At 39.5% G+C, this 16,638-nt stretch overlaps 1 protein-coding gene across 3 annotated transcripts in view; it reads left to right on the top strand.

The window, feature by feature from the left end:
• Positions 1-16,638, top strand: part of VMP1 (vacuole membrane protein 1) — a 115,761-nt gene that overhangs the window by 69,200 nt on the left and 29,923 nt on the right. For all 3 annotated transcript variants that reach the window (XM_004590964.4, XM_058676600.1, XM_058676602.1), the window contains one exon: positions 15,460-15,540. In XM_004590964.4, coding sequence (XP_004591021.1) covers positions 15,460-15,540 — 81 coding nt within the window. The remainder of the gene's footprint in view (positions 1-15,459; positions 15,541-16,638) is intronic.

Consider the following 16,638-nt stretch of genomic DNA (forward strand, 5'->3'; position numbering starts at 1 on the left):
ATAATGACATTTGGATTGTTTTCTTCAGTTTAAAAAAACTGAAAAGTTTGATACAGAAACTGGATCCTTCACTCTTGTGAAATCATGTTCTGTTGTGACTTCCTTGAGCATGCAAATACAATAGTAACTTTTCTCCATGTCAGAAATTTTTGTGCATACATTTCCTTTCCATGATAACTCTTTCTGATTAAAGAATATGTTTGTTTTTAAAAAAAATACTAAGAATATGGGTAAACAGAAAAAAGTAAACATTCTTACAGGTTTATATATCCTTTTTTTGGGTATCTTTTTTCAAATTTTTTATTGATTACCATAAAAAAGGATATGCCCTTTGTCATATGCTGCCAGTTTTTTCCCTAATTCCATTTTTTCTATATTATTTATATAATTTTTAAATATATTTTTATTTCTTGGATGTATTTACTTTATTCCTAAATATTACACTTTTTTCTGTTAGAATCATGCATAAAATCATTCTTAACCTGTTGGTTTTGTTTTATATCTTACTATTATAAAAATTTGTGTCTTACTATGTTTTATAAACTACCAATGATATGGTTAAGAAGCATTAGATTTTTCTTAACTGGGCAAACTAACTTTATGGAAATCTGTTTAGTTATGCCTTGCTGATTTTGATTTAAAAATTCATTTGTAATCAGTTTGCTGAGGATCCAAAATTTATCTGACTTGGGTTGCTTATAGATAGTTGTCTTTTATAAAACTTCCAATTTGGCATGAGCAATAACATTTGGAAAAATTGGATCAACTTTGGCTAAAAAAGAAAATTAAGTAAAATGAATAACTATGACTGTTTAAATTTTAAAAAGGTAGAAAATGTGTTTTTTATTATTGAAGATAAAACCCTTTAGTAGAAAAAGTTTATCAGCAGGAAAAGGGAAAAAAAAAGTCTTGGCACTTCCTGCTTTACCATGTGTTCTCCAAGTAGGTTAAAGGGTATGTGTGATTTTACTAGAAAATTATTGCTAGGTAACTTTTCAAAAGTTATTGACTTAAATTCCACATTTAACTGATGTTTGGATTTCACACTATCAATGTTTTGAGAGAGGAAGAGATGAGTGAAGTATTTATTTGTGTCATATTGATTATGATACCTATTTTATTTTTGTGAGTCCATTATTACAAATCAGGCAGTGTTTTTCCACTCAGCTAATTTCCCTTTGCTCTTGGCTTTATGTCCTGTTTTCAGTAGATGTCTGTGGGAGGTAGACATGAACGAATGTGGCTCCCTGTGAACCTGAGCCATGGCAGCATCTTTTGTCAGTTGGGTCCGGGTAGCTGTTGGTGTGCTCTGGGGACTGTTTCATGCAAGGCTGAGTTCTTCTCTTAATGATCCTTTGCTTCTTGTTCCTGATCTCTGTTCATGAGATCACCATCCTCACAGTCAGTTCCCGTCACACCCTGAGTCATCTGACTCCTTCCTTGCCTCCCGGATCCACTCATTCTTCAAAGCCTCCGCAGTATCTTGCCACCTGCACTCCCCTTGCCCCTCCCACTCAGACCTTTATGGACCGTTAACTGAACATTTCCTTCCAGCTTGCTATTAGCAACTACTCTTTACTGCCCCCCCAAACCCCACCCCACCTAGCTCTTTCTTCCCCCGACACAAAGCAACAAAAATTGTTTGCTACAAATATTTGTCAATTAAAAATAAATGTGAGACTGTGGATGTTTGCACATAGTTAGACTTCCACCTGGGATGCCTGCATCCCATTTTGAAGTGCCTGGTTGGAGTCTCTGCTACTCTACTTCCAATCTAGCTTCCTAATAATACTCACCGTGGGAAGCAATAGGAACTCCCATCTCATCCCCCGCACTCTTCCTCTAACATTGTCTCTGATATATTCCGGTCCCGTTCTAGCGCTGTGTTTCTTGAGTCACTTCTTAATTTATACTTCCTTTTTTTATTTTTTGTAAAGATTTTCTCTTTTTTTAATATTATTTTTCTTGGAAAGGCAGTTCAGATTTACAGAGATAAGAGACAGAAAGATCCTCCATTGGTTGGTTCACTCCTCTAGTAACTGCAACAAGCTAGAGCTGAGCCACTGTGGAGCCAGAAGCCTCCTCCAGGCTTCCCACACAGGTGCAGGGTCACAAGGCTTTGTGCCATCCTCCTCTCCACTGCTTTCCCAGGTCACAAGCAGGGGGCTGGAAGGGAAGTGGAGTAGCTGGGACACGAACTGGCTCCCATATGGGATCCCAGTGTGTGCAAGGCAAGGATTTAGCCACTGAGCCACCACTCCAGGCCTTCACCTCATACTTTCTTGTAAAATTGTTCATGGACTTTTCTTATCTCTCGCAGAAGTCTTTAAGCTCCTTGCCAGGATGCTTCAAAAATTTATGTTTTTAGAATGCCTGTCTAGTCTTGCATTTACTACTCAAGTTGTAGGTATTTTGAAGACATTATGAAATATCAGTTGAGAGGAAGTGTAGCATCACATGAAAGATGCGTACTTAATATTCAGCCTTATTTAGCTACAAAATAGACTGTAAAACTTATGACCACAGTATTCATTTTATATAAAAAAGGAAGATTTAAACATTTTGCATCTTTGAGTTTATTAGTGATCTGAAAGCACAGTTTGAAGTTAGTGTAAGACGAGAAGTTAAATGACTTAATTCACATTGATCGAAACAGTTGTTGTAAAATGCTCTACTTGGGAGACAAATGGAGTTCCTTGTATGTGTGCTCATATACGTATATATGCTGTGCAATCAAACAAAAAGGAAAAGACCTTTAGAGATAATAGTTTGAAGACTAAGAGCCATTATTACTGCAGTAATGTGGAATGGGAGTCGGGGTGGCTGTGGTGTTTTGTGTTTCAAGCTTACACAATTGAGTAGGAATGTTGTGCATATTTACTTAGAAGGATATGTTTGGAGTAAAGTGTGTTTTCCTAAATGCTGTCTAACTGATCTGCTCCTTGGATTTTCTTTTGAAGTGTTAGGTTGTTAGATTGCTGACTGTGTGAAATCTACTGGTTCTTTTTGCTGTCAGAATAAGAAGTTAACAAGCAAATCAGAAATTTTCAAAGCCTTAAAACATCTCTTAAAGTAATGCAGTTTAAAAAAAAAAGTAATGCAGTTTTTCCTCATTTATGCTTGTCTTTATCATTCTTGAGGCTATAGACTATTTTAGAGATTATTTTTGTTTACCTACCTTTGAAAGGTAAAAAGATATCTTCCATCTGCTAGTTTATTGTGCCAAGTGCCTACAACAGCCTTGACTGAACCAGGCCAAAGCAAGAGCTGGGAACATGCCTCTCTCATGGGCAACAAGAGTAAGAATGCAACTGCTTGGTCTATCCCCACTATCTCGCAAGATGAGTACTAGTTGGAAACTGGACTCAGAGGTGAAGCTGGGACTCAAACCTGGTCACATTGATATGGGATATGGGTGTCCTAAAAGGCATTTTAACCCCTGCATCAAATATTTACTCCCTAAACTATTTTAATTTCTGGATTTAAAGTTATTTTAAGAGAAATTTTTAGATTTTGTTTTAACTACATGTAATCTGTGTATTAAAGCTAAAGCCCCAGATTAGGTTTAAGTATTTGAATATTTTGCCTTACTGGTTTATAGTAAATTTATGACTTAAAAAACAACTTTTTTAGTTTAGTAGGATTCTTTTTTGAAATTTCAAGGGTTTTATGTTATTTTATTATTGACAACATACATAGAAAATCACAAAAAAATCATCATTTATAACAGCCCATGCATTTTCTTTTTATGCAGTGAAATGGACACTTACCTAATACATCACCCTTTCAGAGGACATAGTGAAAATGAAGAATTCATTTGTTTGATCATTTAAGTCTAGAGATTATGGGAAAGCATTTTTGTAGTGATTATTTATATACTTGCTCAAGTGCTTTAGCACTCCATTTATCTTACTGTCTGCTATGCACACTTTCCTATCAAGTGTTTGCAGTTGCCTACAGTATGTCAATGCCTGCTGTTTTTTCCCTGTGAGGTATCTGTTCCTTTACACACACAGATTTATTAAAGAGTTCAGTGTAGATGATCTGAAACCAAACAAGACTGATTTTCATATACTTCAGAGCCACTTGAACACTTTTGGTGTCAGTTGTTGTTGGGACCTGTTTTTGACTCTGTTGAACCTTTTCTGATTGTGGTTTGTCTGGCCATCACATGACTTCTCTGAAAATTCCCCCTCCCCTTCATTTCCAGTAAACTGTTTGAGCAGGAGTGAGTCAGAGTGAAACCAGCTTCCCTGTAACCACAGGGCTTGTTAAAGAATTTGTCAACGTGGACTCTAGAGGGTTTGCATTAAGCTTTGCAGTAACTTTGCAGTAACTGTTTGTGTTGCGTCAGGAGTTCCACAGAAAAGCTTGCTGCTCTCAGGACCTCTTGCTTGTTTGCATAGAGTTGAACTGATCAGCTTCACTGTAGTGAACATTTGAGCCCCATGCTAAACATATTTCTTTATCATTTAAGGCGTTGTCAGAGCTACCAGTGCTTACTGTAGTTTCTCCTTTCAGAATCAACCTACCCCACCCTGTAACATTTAGATTTTGAAAAGGCAGGCCTGCTAGATCTTTCATAGCTGGCTCATGATTTTACCACAAAGTACCATGAAGATTAAGCAATATTAAGTGGTCTCTTGATAGATTCTGTTACCCATGTTTTGACTGTTAATGCTGTTAGATTTTGATAGTAAAGGTCACGTGTATTTTTTCAGTAAGACAGTAGTTAGTCTTTGTAGTCTCTAAGCACACTTAGCATGATTTATAAAGGAATTCTTAATGCTTCCTTTTATTTCCCTTCTCAGGAAGCATTTACTTTATTTTGAATTGTTCTCTTGCCACCCTATATCCAGCCTTTCATCTTTTCTCCCTTTTCTGACCTGTGTTTTGTTTAACTCATTCCTATAATTTTAACTAACTGAATGAGACCGTGCTGCTTAATGCAAGCTGTTGAATGAATAGCCACTGAGAAGCTTGCCTACTCATTGTGCTTTCCTGTTTTCGTTTATGTCACGTGTGCACCTCTGCATTGAACATTGGCATCTTCAACCAGACTTACTTATGGAAAAAGTAAATTTTAAGTTCACTGTTGTGGCATTGCGGGTAGAACTACCACCTGTGATGCTTGCGTCCTTTGTGGGTGCTAGTTCAAGACTCAGTTGTTCCACTTCCAAGTCCAGCTGTCTACTAATGTGCCTAGGAAAGCAGCAGAGGATGGCCCAAGTGCTTGGGTCCCTGCCATCCACATGGGAGACCCAGATGAAGCTGCTGGTTTTGACCTGGCTCAGCCCTACCCAAGGAAAATCTCTGTGTCTTTCCCTGTAACTGTGACTTTCAAATAAACAAGTAATAGACAATTTTCAGCAAGTTATTCTTTCAAAAAAGGATACAGAATAATAAAAACTTTTAAGTATTTGTTCTATCCATGATCCTTAACTCTCAATGATAAAATTGAAATAGAAAAAAAAAATCTGTGTTTGAGATTATTCTAATTGAAACTAGGTGATGTTCAAATTAAAATAAGAAGCCAAAACGACCCAATCATTAGCAAAGCACAAGAAGTAATGTATATTTAAGATTTTTCTTGTTTAGTTTGCTTTGGACATTGCAGTAGAATATGGGTTTATTGTGTCTGTTTTGTTCTTTTCTTCTTTACACCTGTTTACATATATGAAAAAAAGAAGAATAAGCAGTGAATAAGTACTAGGTTATCTTTGTTAAACTAATTAACAGTGGGGTTTTTCAGGCTTGTATTTCAAACACCTTTTGTGAAATGCCTCTACAAAGTCCCCTTTCATTGAAACTTGAACCAGGAGATTATGTATGCTTCTGCGTTTTTGCTCATGAGTTTGCAAATCAGTAACATGTGAAGTATAGGCCCTTCTCTGTTACAACTTCTGAGTGCTCCCAAGGTTGCTGGACCAAGAACAAAGTTGAATCAAAGACAGTAGAATACCTATTATTCTCATTTCCTACTTATTTTTTTGCCAAGGTGCTTTTATTTCAGGTTTGTCACAACGGATCTGCAGTTCTTTCTTGTTAGGTATTTCTCTCCTTAGAGTCTCCTGTCCATTCTTTTTCCTATCTTGAATCTTTTGATAAAACTCTTGAATATCATAATTTTAAGCTAAAGAGCCTAAGTGGTGCTAGTTTCCCAAGCCACAGTCAGGGAGCTAGATGGGAAGTGGAGCAGGCAGGACATGAACCGGTGCACATATGAGATCCCAGCGGATACAAGGTGAGGATTTAGCCACTAGGCTGTTGCAGGCCACAAGTTAGGTAGTTTCGTAACTGAGATATAACATAAACATACTAAAGACATTAAAGTTAAAAATGTCTAACTGGCTAGATGTTTGGTACAGTGTTGAAGTTGTTGTATGGGATACATGAGTGTCTGCTCAGTTCCTAATTCCATGCTTCTGTGACTGTGCACCCTGGGCATCATCATCCACATGTGAGACCCATAGAAACGTGCTGGCTCCCAGCTTCTACCTAGCCTAGCCCCAGGCCATCTGAGGAGCTAATCGTCTCTCCCCTCCTATAATTCTGAATTTTCAAACAAATCAATACATAAAAAAAAAAAAAGGCAGACCAGCACAGTAGCCTAGAAACTAAAGTCCACCTTGCATGCACTGGGATCCCATATGTGCAGCTCCACTTCCCATCCAGCTCCCTGCTTGTGGCCTGGGAAAGCAGTTGAGGACGGCCCAAAGCCTTGGGATCCTGTACCCACATGGGAGACCCGGAAGAGGCTCCTGGCTTCGGATTGGTTCAGCTCCAGCCGTTGCGCTGCTTGGGGAGTGAGTTATCCGGCGGAGGATCTTTCTCTGTATCTCTCCTCCTCACTGTATGTCTGATTTTCCAATTAAAAAATAAATGAATCTTTAAAATAATATATCCATCTGAAAATCCGACTAATACAGATCTTAGCCCAGAAATAGTTCAGAGTTTCTATTTTTGACACAGCCGAGCCCTCTGAAAACGTGTATTGTGTACCATGGATTATATATATATATTCCTTATGGGTTTTGAGTGAAAAAAAAATCATAATGATTGTGCCTAGCTCAGTAGCCTAGCAGCTAAAGTCCTCGCCTTTAACACACCTGGATCCCATATTGGTGCCAGTTCTAATCCCGGCAGCCCCACTTCCCATCCAGCTCCCTGCTTGTGGCCTGGGAAGGCAGTGGAAGACGGCCCAAAGCCTTGGAACCCTGCATTCGCGTGGGAGATCCAGAAGAGTTGCTGTGCCCCTGGCTTCAGATCACCCGTTGTGGTTACTTGGGGAGTGAATCATCGAATGTAAACCCTTCTCTCTCTTCCCCTGTGTACATCTGACTTTCCAATAAACTAAATAAATCTTTTTTAAAAATCACGGTGATCAATTTTCACTAAATAGTTGAAAGGTAGAATTTGTATGAAATTCCATGAAACCTACAAGCACAATTGCTTTTAGATCAATGACTTGCTTTTAGTATAGCTCACGGTGCACAACATTCTGTACTTCACAGTTTATTTGGCTTATAGATCTGGAGGCTGGACCACATGTGGTGTAGGCCTGATTGCTTCCTCATAACCTGATAGACATCACGTAGAGAAATTTCAGGGCTTTGAGTTATGCTAACTGGCAATTGCACTGTTCCCTATGTGCGTTTAAAAAAAAAGACTTATTTTTATTGGAGAGTGAGATTTACAGAGAGAAGGAGAGACACAGAGAAAGATCTTGCATCCACTGGTTCATTTCCTTAGTGGCCACAATGGCCAGAGCTGAGCTGACCCAAAGCTAGGAGCCAGGAGCCTCCTCCTGGTCTCCCACATTGGTGCAGGTTCCTAAGGCTCTGGGACCATCCTCAACTGCTTTCCCAGGCCACAAGCAGGGAGCTGGATGGGAAGTGGAGCAGCTGGAACATGAAACAGCCCATTTGGGATCCTGGCGCATGCAAGGTGAGGACTTTCGCCATTCAGCTATCGCACTGGGCTCTGTATATTTCATTTTATAAATAGCTTAGTTATGTTATTATGGGCTTAATAACAAGTTATGACTTCAAAATTATTGTCAACTCTGCTGAAATAGCTTCTAATTCTAAGTTATTCTTACTGTTTGGTTCCATTTCTGCTTAATGGAGTGTTAGTTGCTTGGCACATATATTTGATTAGGATGTAGGAACTAGCTGGTTATTTTCAGGTGTCGCAAGAACTTCACAAGTATATTTTAATATCAATTTCCATTTTACTTGTGGAATTATTTTTAATGACTTTAAAAATTATTTTATTCATTTGAAAAGGCAGAAGGACAGAGAAAGATCACCCATCTGCTTTTTGCTCCAAATACCAGGACTGGCAACAGCCAGGACTGGGCCAGGCCAAAGCCAGGAGCTGAGAATTCAGTGTGGCTCTCTTACATGAGTGACAGAGACCCAAGTACTTGAGTCATCACCTGTTGCCTTCTAGGGTAAACGTGCCAGAAGCTGGAAAGGAGAACAGAAGTAAGACCCAAATTCAGGCATGCTGATGCAGTATCTTAACTCCTGTCCCAAACACCTGCCCTGCATCATTATGCTTATTAAAACAACTGTTTTGGGACACACACTGTGGTGTATTGGGTTATGGTGTTGCTTGGGATGCCCACAACCAATATCAGAGTGCTTCATTCAAGTCTCAGCTGCTACACATTTCTAGTTTGCTTCCTGCTAATATACCTAAAAGACAGTAAATAATAGTCCAAGTACTTGAATTCCGGCCACCTACAACGGAAACCCCGGTGGCGGTCCTGTCTCCTGAGCTTCACCTAGTCTCTCCTTGGCTGTTCTGGGTTGCTTGGGAGCAAACGAGCAGATGGAAGATCTCTGTTTTTCTTCTGTATCTCCCTCTCTCTGTGCCACTCTGCTTCTCCAATAATTAAGTAAATTTTGTTTTAAAAAGTTTTGTGGAGCCCAGTGCAGTAACCTAGTGGCTAAAGTCCTCGCGTTGCATGTGCTGGGATCCCACGTGGGAACCAGTTTGTATCCCAGCTGCTCCATGTCCCTTCTAGCTCCCTGCTTCTAACTTGAGAAAGCAGTAGAGGATGGCCTGAAGCCTTGGGACCCTGCATCCATGTGGGAAACCCGAAGGATGCTCCTGGCTCCTGGCTTCAGATTCTCTCAGCTCTGGCCATTGTGGCCACTTGTGGAGTGAACCAGCAGGTGGAAGATCTTTCGCTCTGTCTCTCCTTCTCTCTGCATATCTGTGTTTCCAATAAAAATAAATACATCTTAAAAAAAAGTTTTATGGTTTTTTGATTTGGATTGTGGAGTCATGTCAGGCCCAAATCCTAGATTATTAATTTAGCACAAATAACTATAATGGATTAAGAAGGCAGGAAGTTTAAGCTTGCATAAAATGTTACCCAAATACACATTTATCTCCAGTAGCTGTGTGTATATTTAATATGCTTAGGAATTATCTGTTACTTTATAAAGGGCTTCTTCTTATCCTTCACTGATCATGAAAAACGTTGTCATCATGGGAAGATGTCTATCTTAAATATTTAGATTCAAGTTGACATTTGTTGGATTGAAAGATTAATATTTTTTTGGGCCCGGCGGCGTGGCCTAGCGGCTAAAGTTCTCGCCTTGAAAGCCCCGGGATCCCATATGGGTGCCGGTTCTAATCCCGGCAGCTCCACTTCCCATCCAGCTCCCTGCTTGTGGCCTGGGAAAGCAGTTGAGGACGGCCCAATGCATTGGGACCCTGCACCCGCGTGGGAGACCCGGAAGAGGATCCAGGTTGCCGGCTTCGGATCGGCGCGCATCGGCCCGTTGTGGCTCACTTTGGGAGTGAATCATTGGACGGAAAATCTTCCTCTCTGTCACTCCTCCTCTCTGTATATCTGGCTGTGATAAAATGAATAAATCTTTAAAAAAAAAAGATTAATATTTTGTTAACTGTAATCATGTGCTTATATCTTTGGGGAAAGAAATGTCAGTAATAATGACCCAAGAGTTTTAAGACTTTTTCTTTTGTTTTTGGTTGTAAGACTTTTTCTTTTCTTTTTGGTTTTTTTGTACTTGGGGAGAAGTAGAAAATATTTTATGATTGCTAACCATAAATGCATATTTCTTACTTAGGTCGAGTTAGAAAATGAAATTGTCCTTTCAGACACTTGAATTGTGAAATAGATAAAAAGTTGTGAAATGTACATATAGAGAAATGAAACTATTTAAAGGAATTTGCTTTTACTTATACAGATCTTTTGAAAAACTGAAAATGACCATTGAGGAAGTAACCAAGTGAGACTTGCTACATTGTTCCCACAAACATTCCAAAACTGTTAAAAATGAAAATACTAATTTCCTTTGACTTTTAACCTGAAAATTAAATAGCCAACTTACCAACTTGTTTGGTCATCATTTTCTCGTATTTCTCTTGAAGTGAATTTTTATTATTGACTTATTTGTGTTAGTTATACTAAAAAAGAATAGCAAATTTTGCTCAAAATTCTTTTTTCAAACTTTAGTAAAAGGATTTTTAACGGTGTTAAATTAAGTGAATGATCATGATAGGGTTTGCTAACAAATATATAGAGAGTAGTATTTGCCCCCTAATTTATAGACAAATGGGAATCTAAATGTTTTAATTTATGGGTGTGTAATTGTAGTCAACATGAAACAATACAGCTACCAAGTTAGAGTGAAAAATTGTTTTATTGTTTTTTTTAAAGATTTATTTATTTTTATTACAAAGCAGATATACAGAGAGGAGGAGAGACAGAGAAGAAGATCTTCGGTCTGATGATTCACTCCCCAAGTGAGCTGCAATGTGCCCATCCGAAGCCGGGAACCAGGAACCTCTTCCAGGTCTCCCACGTGAGTGCATGGTCCCAAAGCTTTGGGCCATCCTCAACTGCTTTCCCAGGCCACAAGCAAGGAGCTGGCTGGGAAGCAGGGCTGCTGGGATTAGAACCAGCGCCCATATGGGATCCCGGGGCGTTCAAGGCGAGGACTTTAGCCGCTAGGCCACTGCGTTGGGCCCGCAGAGTGAATAATTGTTGAGGCTGTTTGCAAAACATTTGAAACTACAAATCATCAAGGAGACAAAAATTACATTTAAAGTGTAGATTATTTTAGACAATGAAAGAATGCTATTTCAGCCAAATTACTAATTAATTACTAATTACTAAAGCTGTATCAGAAAATTTTGTATTTATGAGCTTAAAAGTAAAACAGGTTTGGGCCTGCCACGATAGTCTAGTGGCTAAAGTTGTCATCTTGCTTGTGCTGGGATCCCATATAGGTGCTGGTTTGTGTCTCCGTAACCTTACTTCCTGTCTAACTTTCTGCTTGTGGCCTGGGAAGGCAGTTGAGGACAGCCCAAAGGCTTAGGCCCCTGCACTCATGTGGGAGACTAGGAAGAGTCTTCTGGCTCCTGGCTTCAGATCAGCTCAGCTCTGACCAGTGCGACTGCTTGGCGAGTGAACCATCAGATGGAACATCTTTCTCTATGTCTCTTTTTCTGTCTGTAAATCTCACTTTCCAATAAAAATAAATCTTTAAAAAATTCTATTTAAAGAAAAAGGTGATTTAGTTACTAAAGCACTTCTTCCCATCCTGGCTAGAGTGCTCTATGAAACTGCCTGTTCTTGCCATAGCTTATTTCTTGCCATGAAACAACTGTGCAGATTTAGTGTTCAGTTAATATCAGTGAATGTTCATTGGCTTACTTGATATAGAAATGTGATTTTTAATTCTGAAAATATGGGCCCGGCACGATAGTGTAATGGTTGAAGTCCTTTCCTTAAAAGCGCCGGGATCCCATATGGGCCCCAGTTCTAATCCCAGCAGCTCCACTTCCCATCCAGCTCCCTGCTTGTGGCCTGGGAAAGCAATCGAGGACGGCCCAAAGGTTTGGGACCCTGCACCCATGTGGGAGACTTGGGAAGAGCTCCTGGCTCCTGGCCTCAGATCGACGCAGCTCTGGCCATTGCAGTCACTTGGGGAGTGAATCATCGGATGTAATGTCTTCAACCCTGTCTCTCTCCTTCTCTCTGTACATCTGCCTGTTCAATAAAATAAATAAATCTTTAAAAAAAATAAGAATTCTGACAATATTGTGAAAGACCTGGAAAAAATTTACAGGAACTGAAATTAACATCGTCACTGTTTATTAAATACTTAATAAAATTTCTGAAATCTATTGTGAAACATACCTTGCACAAAAGGTGCTTTGCTTCCTTACAATTAAAATTTAAAAAAAAAAAAGTTTGGATAGATTCACTCTTTTGCTCAAGGAAAGGTTGCTAAGGCACCCTTAAACATAACTGATGTGGGGCACTCAGGCATCTGAAATAACAAGAAGTCTATTTTCTTTTGTTCTTCCATAATTTCTGTTGAGCAAAGTGATTCTGTCCCAAAGGAGGTAAATGATTCCTTATTTATTACTCATTTTCCTTTGTTAGTAAAGGTTGCTATATTAATTTGACTACTTATTTTAGAGTTTTTTAAAACCATTTATCTGTTTTTATTTGAAAAGCACAAGTAAAGAGAGATCCCGCATCTGCTGGGTTAGTCCCCGGATGACCACAGTAGCCAGGCCTTCACCAGACCAGCGGCAACAGCCAGGAGCTTGTTCCAGGTCTCCCATGTGGATACAGGGGCCATCCTCCACTGCTTTCCAAAGCACATTACTGACAGCTGAATCAGAGTTGGACTCCAACTGGCTTAACCTGCTATGCCACAAAGCCACCTCTGAAGTTTACCTTTTGTTGGGAGTTGAGTCTAGTCTTACTTCTCACTCATTAAAAATAAATTTGCGGGCCCGGGGCTGTGGCCTAGCCGCTAAGGTCCTTGCCTTGAACGCGCCGGGATCCCATATGAGCGCTCGTTCTGATTCCGGCAGCTCCACTGGGACGGCCCAGAGCCTTGGGACCATGCACCCGTGTGGGAGACCTGGGGGAGGTTCCTGGCTCCTGGCTTCGGATTGGCTCAGCACCAGACGTTGCAGTCGCTTGGGGAGTGAATCAATGGACAGAAGATCTTTCTCACTGTCTCTCCTCCTCTCTGTATATCTGACTTTGTAATAAAATAAATAAATCTTAAAAAAATAATAAATTTGCTAGATGAGTGTTTGCCACAGATTGTTAATTTGTGTTCACTTTTGAGGTTACATTGTGTTAAACCCTGAAAACTAAATGTTTTCAAACAAGCAGTTTAGGGGCCTGGCCCTGTGACTCAGCAGCTAAATCTTCATCTTGCACATGCTAGTATACAATATGTGAGCCAGTTCATGTGCTGGTTACTCTTCTTCCCATCCAGCTCCCTGCTGGTGGCCTGGGAAAGCAGTAGTGGACGGCCCAAAGCCTTGGAGCCCTGTATCTGTATGGGAGACCCAAAGGAAGTTCCTGGCTCCTGGCTTCAGATCAGCTCAGCGCCATTGGCTGCGGCCACTTAGGAAATGAGCCAGCAGATTGAGGATCTTTCTGTCTCTACTTCTCTTTGTATATCTGCCTTTCAAATTAAAAAAAAAAAAAAAAAACAGTTTGAGAAACCATATGTCATTATTTGAAGCAGTTCTGACTTCTGTAAAACTCAGTATTCCACAAGCAATGCAACAAACATTGATTTAGGAACAAAAGAATCTTTGGTTGGAAATCTGAATGAAACTAGAAAATGCCTTTGCTCAGTAGTTTTAAAATCTTAAAACTGATGTAACTGTTTTACTGAAAAAGTAAGCCTAATCCCAAAGGGGAAAAAAAAATGAATCCTCTCTTTGGAAATAAACAGTGAAGTTGCAGAATGTTGTAAAATTTAGGTAATTTGTAGGTCTGAGAAGTTACACATTTGATCTTGAAAGCATTATTTGTTGATTTAATTTTTGGGTTTTTTTTCAATATCCTCAGAAGGGGAAAGTTTGGTGGTTGTTATTTTTACTTTCAGAATTGTCTATTTTTGTAACATGATAGGGCAATTCTAATATTTTGTGTCAAAAAATTGCAAAGTGGGAATACACTTATTCTTTGTGGGTGAGAGAAGTATGTTTTTCATCCAGTTTTCTGTTTTTGCTGTTTTTTGCTTTTAACCTTGTTCCTATTCTGTGAAGAATCCATCTAGCTTCTGTATTCTGTTCTGTCTGTAAGTTTGTTAGAGGGCCCAGCACAGTGGCCTAGCGGCTAAGGTCCTTGCCTTGATTGCCCCAGGATCCCATATGGATGCCGGTTCCAACCCCTGCAGCCCCGCTTTCCATCCAGCTCCCTGCTTGTGGCCTGGGAAAGCAGTCGAATACGGCCCAAGGCCTTGGAATCCTGCATCCATGTGGGAGACTCAGAAGAGGCTCCTGGCTCCTGGCTTCGGATTGGCGCAGCACCGACCATTGTATTTCCTTGGGGAATGAATCAGTGGATGAAAGATCTTCCTGTCTGTTTCTCCTCCTCTCTGTATATCTGACTTTGTAATAAAAATAAATCTTTTTAAAAGGATTTCTATTAGAGCATTGAGCTAAAAAGAAAAGAGATTCTATGACATTAAAGAGTTTTTTATAAGACATATTAGCTAATTTTTCTGTTATATTAACCACTGTCTTATGAATTTGGAATAAAATACATGTCATTTTAAAATCAGGAAAGAACTAAATTCAGATTTCAAATTGACAGCTCAAGTGAGGAATAGGATTGTGTGTGTGAGTCTCTGTGTGTGTGTATACACCTGTACAGTAATCACATTAACAAACTGGAAAAAGAAAATCAGGAGTGATCTTACCAGGCGAATAAATGCGTGTTTAAGTAGTGTAGTACAATAGAAAGTACTGATTTCAGAGTCGTAATATTGCATCGTATCTTGGTCCCCTTAGCACTTACGCTTTCTGGGCTGCAGTTTTGTATCCTGTGGAGTAGGTATGATATTACTCTCACCTATATCCCAGGACTGTCAAAAAGTCACATAAAATGTTAGTGAAACATTTTATAGACTAGGTGCCGGCTGTGCAATCATGGTGTTTTGCTTTTGCAGTGACCTTGCCTTCTTCTGGCTTGCACTCAACAAAGTTGTCTTCATTGACTGTCCCAAAAACTGTGTTTCTTATTGTGGTGTTAGGAAGGGATTATGTCTGACTAGTTGTAGAAAGGGAAAAAAATATATATGGTGGGCCAATATTTCTAGAAGAATTCAGTGGTTCATGATTTATTTATATTTTGTTCATGCTTAGAAAATCCAGAGAAAACTGTAACTAAAATGACAGTGTCTTTGGCTAATTCTTAAAATGCAGCAAAAGCTTAACGGTGTACAGACAATAATCTGTTAAGATTTTTTTTCTGCATGTGTTCTAGTGAACAGCCTATTTTAATTTCTTAATCGTGTTACTCAAGTAAATCATTGCCATCAGGTGACATAATTAATATAGTAACTGCTGTAATGATATATCTTTATCCCTTACGTTTTATTAATTTTTTAATGTAATTATAATGGTTTAAATTCCTTCTTTTTACAGGACTTTGCCTCTCGAGCTAAACTGGCAGTTCAAAACCTGGTACAGAAGGTTGGATTTTTTGGAATTTTGGCATGTGCTTCAGTAAGTGAATCGTATTAAAAGTGAGAAATTTCACTAAATAATAAGGGTGTATTTAGAGTCTCTTTGTTTTTGAAAGATACATTCCTGAAGGAACAAATATGCTATCACTTTTATTTAGTATAAATTTTTTTTAAGATTTCTATATTTTTATTGAAAAAGCAGATCAGATTTACAAAGAGAAGGAAAGACAAAGATCTTCCCATCCACTGGTTCGTTCCCCAAATGGCCACAGTGGCTGGAGCCAAGCCCATCCAAAACCAGGAGTCAAGAGTTTGTTCTGGCTCTCCCACGTGGGTGCAGGTTCTCAAAGCCTTGGGTTATCTCTGCTGGTTTCCCAGGCTACAAGCAGGGAGCTAGAAGGGAAGGGGAGAAGCCAAGACACAAACTGATTCCCATTTGGGATCCTGGCATGTGAGTAGGCCATCGCATTGGGCCCATAATGAAGTATTTTTAACCAAATAAAAATGACTTGATTATTTCCATAGTTATAGATCAGAACTCTTTTTCCAAAGCTTTGTGTGTTAGTTACAAGGATAAATTCTTGTAATACCTGTCTTAAGTGACTGTAACTCCAAGCCAGGTAACAGAAATATCTGTGGCAAAAGTGCACTCATATCTCTTTGGCTACTGTGAACTAAAAAGTTCTTGCACTCACCAGTGGGACTGCAACCCAACAGGGAAGTCCCTAAAGTTTCCCTACCAGACCTTTTCCCAGCCTCAGGTCTTACATATATTGGCAAGTGCTTCAACACAGCCTGTCGTGGCCCACACTCAGTCTCAGCTCTCACTGATAAGTGTTTCAGCCTAGCCCAGCCAGGCACGGCCCCAGACCCTGTTCTGGCTCATCTGGGGGTCAGTGCATGATGTGGCCTGCCCAGCCAGCCCAGCCTGTCCCCAGACCTGGTCTACACAACCATGGAAGAGTGTACAGCACTGCCATTCAGGCCGTCTGGGGAATGAGCCAGTGGATAGAGTCTAATTATGCTCTTATAAGAATTTCCAACACAGAATGGGATGTACAAATTTTAACAGATTCTAATTTTTATCAACTTTACTTTAAATATCTTGTGTAATTTGAATAAATATCTATTTCAACCA

The sequence above is a fragment of the Ochotona princeps genome, chromosome 17 (assembly GCF_030435755.1).
Source record: "Ochotona princeps isolate mOchPri1 chromosome 17, mOchPri1.hap1, whole genome shotgun sequence".
Classification (NCBI taxonomy): Eukaryota; Metazoa; Chordata; class Mammalia; order Lagomorpha; family Ochotonidae; genus Ochotona; species Ochotona princeps.